This window comes from Epinephelus moara, chromosome 22, assembly GCF_006386435.1.
Source record: "Epinephelus moara isolate mb chromosome 22, YSFRI_EMoa_1.0, whole genome shotgun sequence".
Lineage (NCBI taxonomy): Eukaryota > Metazoa > Chordata > Actinopteri > Perciformes > Serranidae > Epinephelus > Epinephelus moara.
Window position 1 is genome coordinate 34,941,718 of NC_065527.1, and position 21,068 is coordinate 34,962,785.

At 42.7% G+C, this 21,068-nt stretch overlaps 1 protein-coding gene across 3 annotated transcripts in view; it reads right to left on the reverse strand.

Annotated features, from left to right (window-relative positions):
- Window positions 1-7,595: 7,595 nt before the first annotated feature.
- The window catches only part of epb41a (erythrocyte membrane protein band 4.1a), a 294,679-nt gene continuing 281,206 nt past the window's right edge, over window positions 7,596-21,068 (reverse strand). For all 3 annotated transcript variants that reach the window (XM_050033972.1, XM_050033971.1, XM_050033970.1), the window contains 3 exons: window positions 15,013-15,093; window positions 14,336-14,455; window positions 7,596-9,269 (listed from right to left, as the gene is read on the reverse strand). In XM_050033972.1, the coding sequence (XP_049889929.1) occupies window positions 14,357-14,455; window positions 15,013-15,093 (180 nt within the window). In that variant the 3' untranslated portion in view covers window positions 7,596-9,269; window positions 14,336-14,356. The remainder of the gene's footprint in view (window positions 9,270-14,335; window positions 14,456-15,012; window positions 15,094-21,068) is intronic.

Consider the following 21,068-nt stretch of genomic DNA (forward strand, 5'->3'; position numbering starts at 1 on the left):
GCCATCACAGTCCTCTGAGGTTTCCTCTAAACTGGCTGTCCAAAATGTGTCACCCCCATGACACACTTTGGACAGCCCCCTCATTTGCATTTATTTTTCTTCATGCCTTTCTGCATGCATGAAGAAATGTAAATGTTAAAAGAATTCAGGAAGGAATGTAAATGTATAAATTGTATTAAATGTCTGACGGAATGTAAATGTACAAAGAATGTGTGAAGGAGTGTGTGTTGTTATGAGCACTGGTTAGGAACTAAATTACCCAAAATGCAGTATGTGGGGTCACGCTGGTTACGTTGTTGTACTACCGGAGTTGAGAAGTAAACAGTTGAACTGTACCGCAGCCTCGTTGTGATTTATTATTCAACAAACATAACATGGTGTCAGAAAATGGGAGGCTGTGTGTGAAATACGCCTGATGGAAAGGAGAAGAGCATCGTCAAGCGCCGGAAAATAAATAGCAGAAAAACGTTCAAGACAGACAGAGACCGCGGCGCAGCTACGAAAGCTAGTGACGGCTAACAGCTAACAACAGGCAAGACGACACACAGCTCAAGTTACCGCAGCCTGCCGACATGGATAACTTGCTAACCCCTCCGTCATCTATGCAGTTTGATGGCAATCTCGCGGAAAATTGGAAACGTTTCAAACAGAGATTCAACATATACCTTGCAGCAAGTGGAGCAGGGGGAGATGACAACAAGAAAAAGGCATCCATTCTTCTGCATGTCATCGGTGAGCAGGCTTTGGAAATCTACAATAGCTTCCAGCTAAACGAGGCTGAGCTGACATTGAATGTTCTAATGGAGAAGTTTGAGGAGAACTTTGTACCATGCACAAATGTCATGTATGAAAGATACAAGTTCTTTATATGTGATCAGAAACAAGGAGTCCGTTTTGATCAGTATTTGGTGGAGTTTCACACATTGGCCAAGTCCTGTGAGTTTGGACAGTTGAAAGACCAGCTCATCAAAGATAAAATAGTCACAGGAATCCCAGATAATGGACTTAGAGAATGGCTACTGCACGAAAAAGACTTAAACCTGGACAAGGCTGTGCAAATGTGTAGGGCAGCAGAGACCACGCGGGCACAGGCTAAGGAGCTAAGCAGGGAAGACACAACTGTTCATGCTGTAAAAATGGAGGGACAACATACAGAACGATGGCCAAAGCAAAAACGCAAAGGAAAATACACAGAGAAAAATCCAAGCAGCGAATGCGGAAACTGTGGAGGCATGCACATGCTTAATTCATGTCCAGCATTTGGAAAGACTTGTAATAACTGTGGCAAAAAGAACCACTATGCAAGGTGCTGTAGAGCTGCTGTGGCCACAAGAAGAAAGGTACACACAGTTGATCAAGAGTCAGAAGAAGAAGAATTTTTTGTTGACTGTGTACAGGGAGACACTACTGAGAAAGAGGAATGGATAGCACCAGTGACTGTGAATGACAGAATCATACCATTCAAGCTTGATACTGGAGACTAGGTAAACTTGTTGTTGATAGCTGATTACAAGACTCTCACAGTGAAAAGCAAAATCCATCCAGTGATAATCAAAGTGACTACTTACACTGGGGCAAGGATTCCAGTTAAAGGGCGCTGTGTAGTGACTTTCGAACACAGGGGCCAGCGCCTGAGATCTCAGCTACTGATTGTGGACCAGGATGTTCAACCCATACTAGGTCTCACTGCATGTGTGAAGCTCAACTTGGTCAAAAGAGTCTATATGGTGACACCACAGCTCCTGAATGATCAAGACTCACTCACCGAGGAGTATGTGGATGTTTTTGAAGGCCTCGGATGCTTGCCAGAAGCACACAATTCATGTTGATGAAAATGTGACTCCTGTAGTTCACGCGTGCAGGGAGGTGCTATTCGCACCGAGAGAAAAACTGAAGGAGGAGCTCGCACGCATGGAGAAGTTGAATGTCATACAAAAAGTTGATGAACCAACAGCCTGGGTGAGCTCACTGGTGAATGTGCTAAAGCCAAATGGGACATTGAGAGTATGCCTAGATCCAAAAGACTTGAATAAGGCAATTAAAAGACAGCACTTCAAGTTGCCTACCAGAGATGAGATCATGTCACAGTTCGCAGGTGCCAAGTGGTTCAGCAAACTCGATGCATCATCCGGGTTTTGGCAAATGAAGCTGGATGAGGCCATCTTAAAACTGTGCACTTTCAACACTCCTGAGGGCCGATATCGCTTCCTTCACCTGCCATACAGTATTCTGTCTGCACCCGAGGTCTACCATAAAACAATCCACATGATCTTCGAGCACATAGCAGGAGTTGAAACCATGATGGATGACATCATTGTCTGGGGGGGGGCACTAAAGAAGAACCTGACGCCCGGCTGAGACAAGTGCTGGATTTGACAAGAAAAGTCAACCTGAAATTGAACAAAGAAAAGTGTCAATTTGGAGTGAACAGTTTGACCTTCGTCGGGGATGTCGTTTCTGTGGAGGGAATGAAGCCGGACCCCAGAAAGACGTCTGCAATAGTGAAGATGGAGCGGCTCCAAAACAAAGAGGAAGTGAGGCGTTTCTTAGGTATGGTAACTTACCCGGCTAAGTTTATCCCACTGTTGTCCACCCAGTCAGCACCACTCAGATGGCTTCTCGAGCAGAAAAATGAGTGGGTGTGGTCCCATGAGCAGCAGGAAAGCTTCAATGCCCTGAAAAGACTCATAACAGAGGAGCCAGTGTTTAGGTTTAGTCTTGACGGGCTTGATCTAAGGAAACATGGAAAGTGGGATGGACCCTCATGGTCCGATGAAGACGAAGGCGAACTCTGATGATCTCAGAGATCGGGAAGGGCCCCACAAACCTGGGACCCAGCTTGCGGCACTCCCCCCTAACAGGCAGGTCACGGGTGGAGAGCCAGACCTTCTGGCCCACCTGGTAGCAAGGAGCCGGGGTGCAACGACGGTTGGCGGATCTCTGGTATCCGATGTTGGTGCGGAGGAGGGCCGCCCAAGCGTTCCTCCAGGTGAGGTGACATCGGCGAACCAGGGCTTGGGCCGAGGGAACAGAGACCTCCCCCTCGAGGTCAGAGAAAAGTGGAGGTTGGTATCCATAGGCGCACTGGAATGGGGACAGGCCGGTGGAAGCCACAGGGAGAGAGTTGTGGGCATACTCCACCCAGAGGAGCTGCCGAGACGAACTGGAGGGATTCTGGGAGGTGATGCACCGGAGGGCCGTCTCCATCTCCTGGTTGTACCTCTCTGTCTGGCCGTTGGTTTGAGGATGGAAGCCAGAGGAGAGGCTAACTGATGCGCCGAGCAGCTTGCAGAACTCCCTCCAGAAACGTGAGGTGAACTGGGGACCCCGGTCAGACACAATGTCCTGAGGAAGACCATGGAGCCGAAAAATGTGAAGCAGGACTGCCTCCGCCGTCTCCCTGGCGGAGGGCAGCTTAGGCAGGGCAATGAAGTGAGCCATTTTGGAAAAGCGGTCAATGACTGTGAGGATGACTGTCTTACCCTCTGAGAGAGGCAAGCCTGTGGCAAAGTCCATGGACACGTGGGACCAGGGGCGGTGTGGAACAGGTAAGGGCCTCAGGAGACCGGCTGGAGGGCTATGGGAGACCTTGCTGCGGGCACAGGACAGGCAGAGACAAAATCACAGGCATCCTCCCCAAGGGAGGGCCACCAGAAACGTTGGGTTATAAGACTCAGAGTTCTACTCATCCCGGGATGACAGCTCAGCTGGGAAGAGTGCCCTCACTGCAGGACTCGGGAACGGAGTGGGCCTGGGACGAAGAGCCGACCAGGAGGGCAACCGTCAGGAATCTGGGTCTCTGGGAGTGCACGCTGGACCTCCTTCTCAACATCCCAAGTCACCGCCCCAACCACGCAGTCTGGGGCAGGATGGTAGCTGCATTCCGAGGGCGGTCTCCTGCCTCGAACTGCCGGGAGAGGGCATCTGGCTTGATGTTGCGGGACCCAGGGCGACAGGGTGAAATTGAATCTGGTGAAGAACAAGGCCCACCTAGCCTGCCTGGAGTTGAGTCGCTTAGCTCCACGGATGTACTCCAGGTTTTTGTGGTCAGTCCAGACTAGGAACGGCTGCTCCGCCCCCTCCAGCCAGTGCCTCCACTCCTCCAATGCCAACTTCACTGCCAGAAGCTCCCGGTTCCCCACGTCATAGTTGTGTTTGGCAGGTGAAAGCTTCCAGGAGAAGAAGGCGCAGGGGTGAACCTTGCTGTCATCAGCAGAGCGCTGGGAGAGGACAGCCCCAACCCCCACACCTGAGGCATCCACTTCGACAATAAACTGGAGCTTGGGGTCGGGCATCTGCAGGATAGGCGATGAGGAGAACCTGGACAGGAGGCCCCGGAAAGGTGCCTCGGCCTCAGGGGACGAGGAGAACTTGGAGCTTGAGGAGGTGAGGGCATGCAGAGGAGCAGCAACCTGGCTGTAGTTCGGATGAAACACCGGTAAAAGGGTTCAAATACACTGGTGAACGAGACACAGGTGAAACACATTAGGGCGGAGACAGCAATCACAGTGGAGGGAAAAAACAGGAAGCAAAACTAACAGCAACATAGCCGTACACAGACTACAAAATAAAACAGGAAATGCATACAAAATAAAATACAGATCCTGACAATTTCAGCTGACGCATCTCAGTATGGACTTGGAGCAGTGCTGCTGCAGCAGCATGACACAACATGGCGGCCAGTGGCATATGCTTCAAGAGCCTTAACCAGCGCAGAATGCAACTACGCTCAAATTGAGAAGGAACTCCTGGCCAGCACTTACGCATGTGAACGGTTCCATCAATACATTTATGGACAAGCCTTCGAGGTGGAGACAGACTACAAGTCACTGGTCTCCATCATGTCTAAGCCACTAAATGATTGTCCAATGCAAATAAAGAGGATGCTGATAAGGTGGCAGAAATATGATGGGACAATGATATACACACCAGGAAAGTACATGTTTGCAGCTGACACCCTATCGCGTGCAGTGGATAAGACTGAAAACACTGACAAAGAGACCAGTGCAGACATACAGGCCTATGTCGACATGATCATCACTGCTCTTCCTGTGTCGGACGACAGAACGGAGCAGATCAGACAAGCGACAGAGTCAGATGAAACGATGAGGGAGCTCAAAAACACAATACTGAAAGGATAGCCTGCACAGAAAAATGACTGTCCGAGGCAACAGACAGGACTACTGGCAGTGCAGAGCAGAACTGTCAGTTGTGAATGACCTTGTGTTCAAAGGAAACAAGTTCGTAATCCCAGGGTCACTGTGTAAAGAGATGCTTGGGAAAATACATGAAGGACATTTAGGTGAGGAAAAATGTAAACGCAGAGCCCGTTAAGTCATGTACTGGCAACAGCACCAGACAACAGCATCATGTTAAATATGCCGTACCTACAGACCCAAGCAGCAGGCGGAGCCACTCATGCCACACGTCGTCCCCAACAGGCCATACTACAAGGTGGGTGTGGATTTGTTTGACTGTAATGGACAGAGTAACATAGTAGTGACAGACTATTTCTCAAACTACCCAGAGGTCGCCACACTGCAATCGACATCCAGCAAGGCAGTCATTGCTTTCCTGAAGGCTGTCTTTGCAAGACATAGTGTTCCATGTGAGGTGATTTCAGACAACGGTCCTCAGTTTTCGAGTAGTGAGTTTGCTTCCTTTGCCAAGGCATGGGGTTTTCAGCACATCACCTCGAGCCCGCATTACCCCAGATCCAATAGCCTGTGATGAAAAGTGATGAAAAATATCATGAAGAAAGCACATGATGGACGCGAGGACTTCCACAGAAGTCTCATGATCTACCGTAGCGCACCATTGCAGAATGGTTTGTCCCCAGCTCAGATGTTGATGGGCCGGCGCACATACCAGCCTTCCAGTAAAAGAGGAACTGTTGATTCCCAAATGAACTCTCAAAGTCAAAGTTGAAAGGGAGAAGGAAAAACAGAAACAAAAACAGCGACATGACAAAAGTGCAAGAATGTTGACCATCTTTAAGCCTGGAGATCAAGTCTGTGTACATGATCACATAACAAGCACCTGGTCAATGCAGAGGGAAGTTGCTCCGCGCTCCTACCAGATTCAAACAAAGGATGGAGTGACTCTGAGGAGAAACCAAGTGGATCTTCGACCACAAGGGCCAGATAAAAGCAGTGACACCTCTGAAGATGCCCCTAAAGACACAAGCAGGACATTCCAGCAAAGAACAGGTTCATTCCAGTATACTGAACCAAATGGATGCTGCAGGGCCTGTGGTCAAACCATCTGAGGAGACATGCAGCAGACCGAGAAGGACTATTACGAAACCTGACAGATTGACTGAAAGTGTCTGAATTGAAAAAAAAAAAGGTTTGTTGAATGTTATGAGCTTGTTTGTTTTGACACATAGATGTACCAGTAAGGATACTAATTTGAGTTCATGTGTGATGATTTTGCAAGCTGCTTGTGCTTTCCAGAAAGAAGGAAAATGTCTTAAAAGAAGGGAAGATGTGTTGTTATGAACACTGGTTAGGAACTACATTACCCAGAATGCAGTATGTGGGGTCACACTGGTTACGTTGTTGTACTACCGGAGTTGAGAAGTAAACAGTTGAACTGTACCGCAGCCCCGTTGTGATTTATTATTCAACAAACATAACAGAGTGTAAATGTATGAACAAGTGTAAATGTATAAAGAATGAGTGAAGGAATGCAAATGTTAAAATGTATGTAGGAATGTAAATGTACAAAGAATGTGTGAGGGAATGTAAATGTAAAAAGAAAATACGCGTTTTATCAGTTAATTAATGCCTACATTTATTTTTTATGCATTGTTGGTGCAATTTAATGACATATGAATTTATTTATTGATTCATTTATTTATTTATGTATTTATTTTTAATTTTGGCAGTTCCGGTCCTCCATAACCCAGCACCTCTCAGCAAATGTATTTACTTATAGAGAAACTGGGGGCGTGGTAGCATGCTGATTGCAGATAGCAGGCACGCACCCTTTCATTTAAAATTAATCTGATTTACTAACGTACACATGGTGGTGAGAACAAAATCAGCTGGTGTGCACGTCATGAATCTGACGATAATTCTGAGTGTATACTTATTTCGTGCGCAGAGTAAGAACATTTCTCCACACGTTTGAATGAGGCCCATTATGTATGACTGTTCTGGTGCTAGGGTTTCTATGTACTTTGGGACACACTCATTCATATCACTGAACAACACTGTAAGTGAGTGAACAAAATAATTAACGTGGTCTCACTCAAGTGCTTGGTAAGTGTCTTCCGGCGTCAGACACTGACAAAAAAAGCCGTCCTTTCATTTTGGCGTGATACACCGCCAGCTGCCGTTATTGTTTAACAGCACCCAGCTGCATCAGGGGAAAACGCGGCGAGACAACAATTAAAGTTAAGGCGGCGGAAGTCTGAAAGGGGTGGGCAGGAGGGGTCCAACAACCACTGACATTTACCCGGGAGGCAGGTGTTTGCTTCCCTTAAGATTGTAAAGCCAAACCTCATTCTTTTTTCCTTAACCCAACCACATGCTTTTGTTGCCTAACCCAATCACATGTGTGTCTGTGCTGTTGAAGGAGAAAAAAGTCAGTTTGTGGTACAGACGTAGTGTGTTTATTTTGAAAGAGACTGTACGCAAACTGTACATTTCCTGTGAAAACAGAACTGTATTTTGAAAACAGACAATGCATATAAGAAACAGAACTTGACACGGCATCCCAGAACGTTACCAACCAATGCACCCAGGGTACCTTGCATGTCATATCTCACCTTGGAAAGTCCATGACCAAACATCAATATATGACAACGTCGTAGCAAGATCGTGTCGAATAAACAGCAGCCAAAAGGTTTTAACTCATGACAATCACACTGACAGCAAGTGTCTGAGTGTTAACTTTGACTTCTGAGCTTAATCCTGAGTTCAGTTCCTAGGACTCTGAAAAATGACAACTACGACCCCAAATTTTCAAAAGCAAACAAGAAAAAGGAAAACCGCTGTTACTGTGTTGGTGTGACAGTTGCAAAAATTGGAGTATTACCTTGGTCAGGTAATAATCAAATAACAAGCATGAATGTAAATGCTTGGATGGAGCAAGATGCCAATAAAGCTTCTGCAGTTTAATGAGGCAATTATCATCCTATGCTTGTCTTCACTTTTCAACTGCTTCAATAGCAATTAGGCAGACGATACACTTGTTTGTGATCACTTTCATTTGAGTTCCCTCTCTCTGGATGAGTACACACTGCCCATTTGGTAGAAAAGTCAAAATGTGAAACGTATACAGAAGTACTGTGGGTGCTATTGTCATGCTCAGTAGAAATAACTAACTGACAAACTGTGCAGAGGGGATCTAAAACATAAACACATAAAAATAAGACAGAGGTGGGAATAAATAAAATAAAGGTCATTTCAGTAAATTACTGTCTCTTTCCTTGGTCCTGATAAAGCCCTGTTCTAGTGACACAAGCACTACAACAACAAGAACAACAAGAACAACTAAAACAATCAAAAGATGGAAAGATCACCCAACAAATCATTAAGTCACAACTTTAAATAAGGTGAGAGGAGTAATTGCCTCAGTGGTTTGATAAAATCAATCTTTTTTTTTTATACATGAATTGAAAAAATATTTTTTTTTCACATTGAGAGGGAAAATAAAATATTCACTGTACAAGAAATGACAACAAACTTACACCAAAATTTGAGAGGGACCATCAAGTCATAACGTATACAATCCCAGGAAAAATCACCCACAATCCCTTTGTTAATGCTGTTTGGAACATACTGTTAAAAAACACTTGACCTCCAAGTTATTGATAACCAATTCTGATGGTAAGAAAAGCTGTAGAAAAATAAAATACCAGTAATCTCCAGATTAAAAGACCAAATGCCCTTGAAATTTTCTTCAACCCTCCAGACAAATTGGAGAGGAATAAATCCATAAATACTGTACTTGATTTTCTTTTTTCTCTTTAAAAAAGGTTTTTGTTTTTTTTTTCTCATCAGTCCAGCAGTTGATCTTAAGTGAGAGGGGATTGTGGGGAATACGGGGAGGGTTCTTGGGAAGTTTCTGACAACTCCGTCTCCTTCAGGCCAAAGCCCCAGTGATGGAGGTTTAAGTTCATTGAAGCTTGTTCCCTCTGATGTGGTCTCGTGGTTCATGTCAGTTGAGTGTGATGGCTGGGGGTGTTGCTGTAAAATGGTGTAATGGAGACACAATGGTGGGGTGGGGTGGGGGGTTGGGGGGTTGGGGGGTTAAGAGGTCTTAGGTGTAGGCGAAGAATTGATAGATTGAGGGAAAGAGAGATGGAGAGATGAACAGAGAAAAGAAAGAAGAGAAAGACATTTTAATGGATTTTAAGACAAACCCCAATGCAATTCAACCCCAACCTTTGATCTTTCCTACTTACCTATCCATCTAAGATGGCACTACTAATCCCACCACCTCTCAAGTATGTGCATCAGTACTAAACTGAACTGTACTGTAAATGATGATAAGGATGGTCGCAGTTATTTCTAAAATAAAATCAGGTATTTACCTAATTGTGAGTCTCAAATAGTTGCTGGGGATGTGGTCAACACACAAATAGAGGCTAGGTAAAAAACCTAAGCAGCAGTGGAATAGCATGTGCTGTTGTTCACACAGTAAATTTAGTATGATGGATATTTTCACAGCACTAATACAAACAACCCATTAAAAGAATCACACCAGTATCACCACTTGTGGAGCTCCCTATTGACCGATTTCAAAATAATTTAGCACACGTGGGTCATCATTATTATTTAACATACCCTGCTAGTTTTGTAATGATTGGACAATCAATTTCTGATTTATAGTCTGATTTCTACTATCTCACGCCTATTTTTTTATCAAAGAAAGGCACTCTTGCGCTTCAGCCAAAAATAAAACTGGATCGGTGCTCACAGCACAGGACAAAATAGTAGACAATACATCAAGTGGGCCACTTCAAAAAATGACTGAACCCAAATGAAAGGAGGCTGGAGCACTCGATAAAATTGCAGAGCTTTTAATAAGGTGCAAACAGACTGACGTTTCGACGCTACTGCGTCTTCTTCAGAGTCAAACAGGTATTGATAGAACAATGGCAGTTAAATACACACATCCTGAAACCCAAATGGTCTCTCATTGGTAAATGAGGATGAGGGGAAATTAACCAATCCTGTTGAGGCACTCATCAAAAAGACGGTGTAAAGAATCAGCAATCCAAAACAGAAAACACTCCCACTAAGAATGATGAAGATGAGAAAAAAAAAAAAAAAATTAAAATAATAATAATAATAATAATAATAACATATATATATGTATATATATAAAAATAAATATATATATAAATAAATAAAATAATAATAATAATAATAATAAAAATAATATAATAATAATAATAAATAAAATAAATGAATACTAATAATAATAAAATAAAATTACAAACCACCTAAAGATGTAACCCGATGTTTTACAGAAAACATGAAAAATTCAATTCTTCATTCAGTCCATGCGGTTCAACAGTGTTCAGTGTGTAAATCCAATAAGCTTCTCTTCTGAGGAGTTTGTTGACAATATCTCCACATCGCTTTAAGAGGGCGTTTTTTTTAAATATATATATATATTATACATATATATATATATATATATATATAAATATTAAATAATATAAATTATTATTATTATTATTATTATTATGTTAATTTATTTTATTTATTTTTTTTCTCATCTTCATCATTCTTAGTGGGAGTGTTTTCTGTTTTGGATTGCTGATTCTTTACACCCTCTTTTTGATGAGTGCCTCAACAGGATTGGTTAATTTCCCCTCATCCTCATTTACCAATGAGAGACCATTTGGGTTTCAGGATGTGTGTATTTAACTGCCATTGTTCTATCAATACCTGTTTGACTCTGAAGAAGACGCAGTAGCGTCGAAACGTCAGTCTGTTTGCACCTTATTAAAAGCTCTGCAATTTTATCGAGTGCTCCAGCCTCCTTTCATTTGGGTTCAGTCATTTTTTGAAGTGGCCCACTTAATGTATTGTCGCCTATTTTTTTTATATTTGTGGCACCCCCAAGTTGTCAATTTTAATGCAACTTTCAGGATGTTCCTGGCAACTCTTTAGATATTGCTTCCAAGTTTTGTGATGATGCAAATCAAATTTCGTACAAATATCTGTAGCTGATTATGAGATAGAAACTTTTTGCATTTGTAGCGCTCCCTAGTGGTAGGTCTAAATGACAGGTATTTTTACTCGTGGACATTTCCTACAAGTTTTGTGATGTTTGGCTCATGGGTCAAGGAGTAAGGTCTATTTATGTGCTAAGCCACGCCCCCTCTAAAGTTCATTGGTCAATATCATAAAAAAGGCAATGAGATATCGGCAAGCTTTGAATAGCTTTTGATAACTTTTGATAAGTGTCATCCAATGATAATTCACAGAAACTTTGGTAAAATTGGACCTACCACTTAAAAGAAAATGTCAAAAATGTGTTTTGCAAAAATTCAAAATGGTGGAGAATCTAGTTAGGCAGACCTTAATAGTTCTTAGGTTTTTTTGTAGACCACAAAAAGCTGGAAATATATGTTGAATTTCAAGTAAATTTGACATTCACAAAAAATTTCACTTCCAATTATTGGTGAAAATTTCATGTCTCCACGATGTACTATATCATTGGGATTTTTGAAAGCATTTCTGAATAATAACAACCCTCTCATAATTATTAGTTTAAAATATTAATTCATATACAGCAACATTGTTTGCTTACTTATACATACAGTGATGCCAGGGTGTTATTTTGTTTAAACATTGCAAGGGACAAATATGAAATCGGGGGATCTCGGGTCCTCCCCCAGGAAATTTTGAGTCTCAAAAACTTAATTTCTTTCATTCTGGTAAATTTTTCTGCCACAATTTGTGATGGACATATCTATTCATGTAAAGGAAAACAAACTGAAATGGCATTGAATTTTATCCATCCATCTATTTTCATCTGTTATCCAAAGCCAGGTCATGGAGGCAGCAGGCTGAGCAAAGTATGCCAGATGTTCCTCTCCCCAGCAATGTTTTCCAGCTCCTCCTGGTGGACCCTGAGGCGTTCCCAGGCCAGATGAGATTTGTAATCCCAGCTTGTTCTGGGTCTGCCTCGGGGCCTCCTACCAGTTGGATGTGCCTAGAACACCTCTAACGGGAGGTGCTCAGGAGGATCCTTATCAGATGCCTGAACCACCTTAATTGAGCCCCTTTTGACAAAAGGAGCAGTGGCTCTACTCTGAGCTCTCTCTGGATGTCTGAGCTTTTTACCCTATCTCTAAGGCTGAGCCCAGCCACCCTTCTGAGAAAATTAATTTCAGCTGCTTGTATCTGCGACCTCATTCTTTTGGTCATTACCCATAGCTTATGACCATAGGTGAGGGATGGGACATAGATGGACTAGTAAATCGAAAGCTTTGTCTTCTGGCTCAGCTCTCTCTTCACCATGATGGTCTGGCACAGCACCCGCATCACTGCAGATGCTGCACCAAACCAGCCATCCATCTCATGCTCCATCCTACCCTCACTCCTGAACAAGACCCCAAGATACTTGAACTCCCTTGCAGTCACTCACTCCCAACCCAAAGGGAGCAATCCACCATTTTCTGGCAGAGAACCAGACCTGGAGGTGCTGACTCTCATACTGACTGGTTCACACTTGGCTGCAAACCGCCCCAGTGCATGCTGGAGGTCATGGTGTGATGAAACCAACAGAGCCACATCAATTGCAAAGAGCAGAGATGCACTTCTGAAGTCACCAATCTGGACCCCTTCCCCTTTGGTCATACAAGGACCGGATGGCTCATAGTAGCAACCTTGGTACCTCATCTTCCCATAGTACCCCCCACAAAACTCCCCTTGGGATGTGGACATAAGCCTTCTCCAAGCCCACAAAGCACATGTGGACTGGATGGGCAAACTGCCACAACCCCTCCAGCAGTCTTGCCAGGGTAAAGAGCTGGTCCACTGTTCCACCACCAGGACGGAATCCGCATAGCTTCTCCTAAATCCTGGGTTCGACAGTCAGCTGGAGCCTCCTTTCCAGCAACCTGGAATAAACTTTCCCAGTGAAGCAGTGTTGTTAATTTTGTTGTTCATCCATAGTTTATGACTGATGGGAGAAGTTTGCCTCCAGGGCTTAAAGCCAGATAGCCCTGAAGTTTTAGGACAAAGATGATGGTTTGGGTTAAAATGAAAAGACTTCTTTCAGCCCTGAATGCTAAATTACCCCATGTACTGTATTAGGTGTATGAGTTGGGGGCAGGCGAGCGGCTGAGGAAGGGGGCGGAGTGAAGATTGTCCCTCACTGCGGGGAGAGGAGAGAGGGCTTCCTCAGAGGTCAGGCCTCTTTACCCGGTCCCTCTCCTCCACACTTTGGCTTATTTTCACCCAGCCCAGCACTGGTACCTTGGAGAGCAGTCCCTCGCTGCGGGGAGTGGGGAGAGGGCATCCCCGGAGGTCGGCCTCTTTACCCGGTCCCTCTCCTCCACACTTAGACTTATTTTCTTTGTGCCGATGGTGGCTTGGAAAACCGCCCCTAACTGTGTCACACGGGCATCCCTCCCTCGCCGCCCCGCACATATACTCCTGAGCCTCGGCGCCTCTCCTTGACCAACTAACCTAAATACTATAAACACACTGCTAACTGTAAACCTACACTAAAATACACTATGCTAACAATACAATTCGACAAATTACTAGCTATTCTCTCTGCTCTACTCCTCTCTCTGCTCTGATCCAACCTACTCGCTATCAGTTTGATAACTGCGGACAGAATGGTTTTATAGTAAGGGGAGGAGGAGTAAAGGGAGGAGGGCAGGCTTAAGCGTGGACAGTTAGTGACGTCATTCGCCCCGAAAAAGAATCATTCGCCTCCAATGTAATGTAATGTAAATTCAAATGTAGTAACCAGGTTTCAAGTTATAGAGGGCACTCCATACCACATTTTTAAAATAAAATGTAGATTTTCAACAGTTTGCACTAAACTGTCAAGATTTTGAGCAGGATCAGTCAGTAACACTACTATACAACCAGAAACAATGATTATCAGCTGAAAAAAATAGTTTTAGGGTTTAGTTACTCTTTAAGTTTTGCTTTTTGTACTTACGATTCTCTAAGTAATGCTCTTTTCTTTTCTTGGCCTTGTCACCTGTTTTTTTATGCTAGGACCCTAGGAATATGATCTTGACATTATCTGCATGAACAGCAAATGATTTTTTGTTGTGTCAAAAGTCTGTCCAGAAAAATCATGGTCAAGGATGGGTAAAGGTGGGTTCAGGGTGGACACTCACCTTCCAAATGATCACTGTGTCTTACTCTGGGCTGATCTCTGTCTCCTGGTGCACAACCACTTTGGTAACAGACATGTCTGGGTGCTGCTCTTTTGCCTCTTTAATGGCCTGAGCCAAAGCCTGAGTGAAGGAAGGACAATAATCCAGACTTGTTAAGTAGAACACGATTAATGAGTTCGATTAAACTTGCATGCAGAACTGATTTACTTGATAAATGAACATGATTGCTCTGTGAGGCAAATTAAGCCTACAAAGAATTTCAGCTTCACATATGAGCATTACAGTAGAACTCTGTGTCAGTGAAAGAGGCAACACACAATAAAAGCACCTGCTTCCTGCTGATGAAAACAACATTATTACATCATTTAGTGTGAACAGTAAAGCATTCATCAGTCATTTACATGGGACGGCGGCAGTAGCTCAGTCCATAGGGACCTGGGTTGGGAAACAAAAGAGTCACCATGTCAAGTCCCCATACGGACCAAATATAGAGTGTGTACTGGTGGCTGGAAAGGTGCCTGTTCACCTCCTGGGCACTGCTGAGGTACCCTCACAGCCCCCGACTCGACCCCCCCCCCCCCCCCCAATCTGCTGGGCCCCCCCGCCCTGACATCCCCCCAATACATTTTCCCTCTGGGGTTAATAAATATATCTTCTTCTTCCTCTACATTCCTTACCTTGTCGTGATCAATTTCAGTGTCTCCAGTGATGACGATTCTCTTCTCAATGCGAGTCTCAGAGATCCCTCCTTTCACTGTCTACAACAGAGACACGACACAAGCTAAAATATGAGCTTGGAAAAAATGCAACAACAAAATCCATCTTCATTATCTGTAGGAATTCACATTAGCAGAGAAGCCAGACATGACTGATCACCCTGAAAGACCAGTGCAGTGTCCCTTCCTGATAGAGGGTCAGAAATAAGATGGATCCAGGCAAGGTTTTGAAGGATGACACAAAGGAACATGGATAAATGAAAAAAAAAAATCTTTCGGTCAAGCAATGTCTTAAGTAAGTATTCTGAGCGTGTACAAATAACAAATAACTGGAGTAGCAGAATGTTATGATGATTCATGGTATTTCTCTATTGGTTGTACCAGATTCAAGTGGCAACATCAGCAAACACAATCTCACTCCAACCTCGTCACATATCAAAGTTTGGTCATAGGGTTTCCACATAGAGGTACAATGTGCAAGGTACCCTGGGTGCGTTGGTTGTTGACGTTCTGGGATGCCGTGTCAAGTTCTGCCTGTTAAGCCCAGTTCAGACCACTGATTCTTGACGAGATGAAACCATTTTATAACGTTGCAGAGAAAAGTTGCAGTGGTGTGAACTGGCCGGTCTGAGCTTCACTCAAGCCAACTGATGTAGTAAAGTCTGCTGGTCAAGTCAAAACGATCACAGACAGCATGCTCACTTGCTAAAGGCAGGTGCTCCGTCCCCGCCGAACCCTCTGTTTCCATCCTCATGGTGTGCCGGTGTCAGGCGGTAGGTCACTGCTGCTGCACGCTCTATGTGCTTATGCCCCCAGCACACACATTCTCATTGACTGATTAATTGGAGCTGGTTATTTATATTGTTGTGGTTTATTGATGATGAAAACAGTCCATCTGGTGCTCTTTTGTATGTTTTTTGCTGTTTCATCACTACTTCAAATTCAACTGTATCTCACTATCACTTTCCTCATTCATATTTTAAGAAGATACAAATTATACTATGATTATAATCAGCCTGAAAAGCTGGAAATCAGAGCGGAAGTACAGAGAGTTTTTGCATAGAGATGATACACTGTCTCCTCTCGTTGTCTTTGTTTTTAAAGCTTTGCAGAACGGTGCATTGCAAGTAGCTGCCTGTTTCAACTCTCCTCACTGCAAATCTTTGGTCTGAATTGGGCTTTACATGCATTGTTTTTTTTTAATATACACCGGTGTTTTCACAGGAAATGAACAGTTTGCATACAATCTATTTTAAAATAAAAGCACTACATTGGTTATGTACAACACTGGAAATTGACATTTCTTTCCTTCAACAGCAATCGTATGTGGTTACATTTTGCCAACACACATACGTGGTTGGGTTTAGGCAAAAAGAACAGGGTTTGGCTAACAATCATACAGGAAGTGACCACCAGCCTCCTGGATAAAAGTCAGTGGTTGTTGGACCCATCCACCATCCCTCCCACCAGCCCTATTCAGACTTCCGCTGCCTTACCTTTCATTGTTGTTTCTCCCTGACACAGTAATACAATAATAAAAAAAACAATAATAGTGACTGGTGGCATATCATGCTGACGTGAAAGGACAGCTTTTTGGTCAGTGTCTGACACTGGGAGTCAGTTCTACGTAGTTTGCAACTGTCAGAGGGCTGCAAAGCCATGCATAAAGAAAAAACAGACTGTAAAAATAACGTTGAGCAGCACAGTGCCTGCACGGGCGAGCGCTAGCCTGATAAAACCATCCTGATGATATGAGCTCAACACTCAAGACTTTTAGTGGTCAGGAATACCCACCTTAACAGACAAAACTCCTTCAGCTAATCAATGTAACAAAACACCAGGGAACATCTTCATCACCAACAGAGCCAGTTGATAAATCAAACTTTTGCCAAATCCAGTCAGAAGAACGTCGAAAACCTATTTTGCTTTGAGTGCATACTCTTGTTCTTGTTTAATTGTTGTTATTGATTATTTCTGCAATAACTTCACTTATTGCTGTGTTTACCCTGCTGACGTTAGACTTAGCACTTGTTGCTTGGGGAGTCGCTGTTACTGTTCTGCAAGCTGCGGCCTGCATTTTACATCATCAACTACAGTGCAGTCCCTGATTAACTGATTAGGTTGTCAACTACGGTGCTGATCCCGGATTGGCCCCAATTAGATTTTCATTTCTGAAAAGTGTTTGGGGCAGCTGGGGGACCAAAATGATAGAGAGAGCAAAACTGAATATTGAGCTCACATCATCAGGGATGGTCTTAAGCCCAGTATACACTGTGTGATTTTGATCTGTCCTAGATGAAAGATGACCAACGTGAAAGAAACGTGGAGATATCTTTTGTCGTGGCTCTAAAACGTTGGTCCTAGGTCGAACAGTGAGGGAGGTTCAAGGATGGCCGTTGTCATGGTCTTGCGATTAAAGACAGCCTGAGATAAAATTCTCACAATGTCAGAAATTTCAGTGTGACCGCTGATACCACTCATATCTACTAACCACCCAATAGAAATGCAGCACGAAAGGATGCACTGATCAGCATGAATGCTAAATGCTATTAGATGCTAGTAAATACACTTCATTGCAAAATTGACATGCCAAGTTGGCCATATTTCCCCAGCCACGACTGCATCCACATTCTCCTCTTCCTTTTCTTCATGTTTTTGACACACATAAATGCCTCTATAGCAAGGGCGCAATTTCTACTTGTTTTCATTTTTCTCTTACAACTATAGCAGCGTAGATGAATGACACATGCTGATGATGTTTTGCTCTTGCGTATTGACACTGATGGACATACGTCATAGCCTGCGATTCAGAAGACGTTGTCATTGTAGAGTCTGCATAAATCAAACTTGATGTCATATCCAAGTTTATTAGATCCATGTCGCACAGTGCACTAACTTAGAAGATTGCTAAAATCTCACTGTCTATAGGAGGCTTTAAAAGGCTAGGCAAGCACAGCTTCTGTGGTCAGTTTACCAGCTTCAGCTGATTATAATGGATACGCTCTGCTGCAGGCAAGCTGTGGAAGACGTGCCACACTGCAACTGTGTCCCATGTATTTTGGACATAAACCCAAATTTTCAAAATAACTCATGTTGCACAATGTAATCTTGCATAAAGAGTGTCTTTCATTGATATTCTGAAAAGCTGAGACATGTTGCTGGCTTATTCTGTCCATATTGAAAACCAATTGTGTATTTAGTATTGTACATTTCTGCATCATCCAATTTATTGAAAACATAACATATTTTTGTTGGTATCAAACAACTAGACAATGCATTATGTTAAGTATGTCTGTCTAAAATTGTAGGTTTAAGTTCAAATATATTTCTCTTTCCAACTAAAATAAACACAGCTGAAATAAAATGTGGTTTCTCTCAGGACCCTATACCAGTAAGTCACACGTGCAAGTCATATAAAAGTCTCAAGTCATAACCTTCAAGTCATAAGCATGTGCTAAGTCGAGTCCTTGCTGTAAATCAAGTAAGTCGAGTCAAGTCATTGCTCAGGTCAAGTAAGTCACAAGTCACTTTGGGCTCTGGGCGAGTGTAATGCTATCTCTCAGTATTTAAATACTGCTACAGTAATACTACTCCTGCTCCAAGCTCTCTCGTCAGGGAGAAAGACTCCACTCACATAACATAACTGTTGCTGTGAGAGAGCAGGTGAGATAATTACGCAGTGTTAAAATGCCCAAACTCGAGCCGAGCAGCAACGGGAGGCCCAAAAAAAAAAAAAAATAATAATAATAGTAAATTTAAATTATAAAGCACTTTTCATTTATGAAAAATCTCAAAGTGCTAAAAAAAAAAAGTCACTGGGGAAACTATCTCATGGCGTGCAGATGTGCACAGCAGGCGCACATACACACTCACAGATAGCAGGAACACTCGTTACGCATTGTGGCAGTACCAAAACCTTGCACAAACAAGAAGGGAACTGCCCATTAGTTCGACATCCCATTGTTCCGACCATATTAAACTCATTGTTCCGAAGTCCGTTCCGAAATCATCATGATGCCCTGTGGTTAAGGTCTGGTTAGGTTTAGGCACAAAAAACACTTGATTAGGGTCAGGAAAAGATCATGGTGTGGGTTAAAATGAAAAAGAAAGTGACAAACACATAAGCCGTGAGCCTGCTCCGCCTCAAGCTGGTCGCGGCGCACCATACGCCCGCCGCGAGCCGCTCAGCACCGCGGACAGTCGGACTAATGTGATGTCGAACCAATGGGCTGTCGAACCAATGACATGGACCCAACAACAAGAGAGCCTGAGCATAGAAAGCTAGCAGCCCATGTACCAGCGTTCACAGTGACTGTGTGAGCATAATGGCCCAGAGCTGACAGTGTGACTGTGTGTGCAAAGCACGTTCAGTACTGAATACTTTTTTAAAAACTTAACTCACATGTTTCACCCAGAGAGAACTGAATAAAAGCATACAGTGAAGCTCATGATGTGTCATCATATTTTAAAAACAAAATGTAACTTCTCAATATCTCCAAAAATGCAAATATTTAACAAAAAAGTCAAGTCCTTTTAAGTCATCTGCTTCAAGTCAAAGCCAAGTCTGAAGTCATGAATACCAAATCAAAGTCAAGTCGAGTCTTTCATTAGTCTTAGTCAAGCAAGTCCCAAGTCCTCAAATTTGCGACCTGAGTCAGACTCAAGTCAAGTCAGTCCTCAGACCTAAGTCCTCCAACTCTGCCCTGTAACCGTTTGGCTGATATTGACAAAACCCAGAGATATGTTTTAAATGTTCCCACATATGGGGTGCCGTTTGTAAAGTTACTCACACTGAAAATAACATCAACATTTTGCCACATTTAGCTTCAAACAGTGTTTTAAAAAAAATGGTGTGAATTTTTTAACATCACCTTTTACCACATTTACAGCAATATTTGTGAACTTAGAAATATATTAAATAGTTAAATCTAAATATTAAATGTTACACCTAAATGTTAAATGTTAAATCTAAATATTTAATCTAAATCTAAATATAAAATCTAAAACTAAATCTAAATGTTAAATCTAAATGCTAAATCTAAATCTAAATCTAAATGTTAAATCTAAATGCTAAATCTTAATCTAAATCTAAATGTTAAATCTAAATGCTAAATCTTAATCTAAATGTTAAATCTAAATGTTTGGGGTGAAACTAAATATTTAGCTCATATGCAAATCCACACTACCGGTCACCGGAAGTACCAAAATAAAAGCTCGAGATGGTCAGACTGTGTTTATAGAATAAAAAAACGAACCAACTTATTGGGGGAAATGAACACTTGAACATACATTAGCGTGATAATAACTACGTAAAATAACAAAAATCATGTTTGGAGAAATTTTATTTGACGTGTTATTTGAGTTTTTAATGTCCCTTCTATGGAGGGTGTGGGACTTATGAACTGTACTACAGGCAGCCACGAGGAGGCGATCGAGATGTTTTGATGTCACTTTGGTCAGCACTATCCTGCCCCCACCCCCACCCACTTCTAGAGTGATACACATCGGAAGGCCCGTTCTGGCAATACAGAATTTTAGCAGTGCATCGTCAGCGACAGCGACAGTATCCGCCATAGAGCTACCACATCGCTAGACATGCTGACATGTTGCCAAGCGAGCAAGGAGCGTGCAGAAGGTGACGGACAGTGGACAGCTTTTATTTTGGTACTTCCGGTGACCAGCAGTGTGGATTTGCATATTAGCTAAATATTTAGTTTCACCCCGAACATTTAGATATAACATTTAACATTCAGATTTAGATTTAGCATTTAGATTTAGATTTAGCCTTCAGATTTAACATTTAGATTTAGATTTAGCATTTAGATTTAGATTTAATATTTAGATTTAACATTTAGATTTAACATTTAGATTTAGATTTAATATTTAGATTTAACATTTAACATTAAAGGGAAATTTAGGTTTATTTCAACCCGTCTTCTATCGTCCTAAATTTGTTTCAAGTGACTAGTGACATAGAAATAATAGTTAGCATGTTAGCCGTTAGCCTAGATACAGCC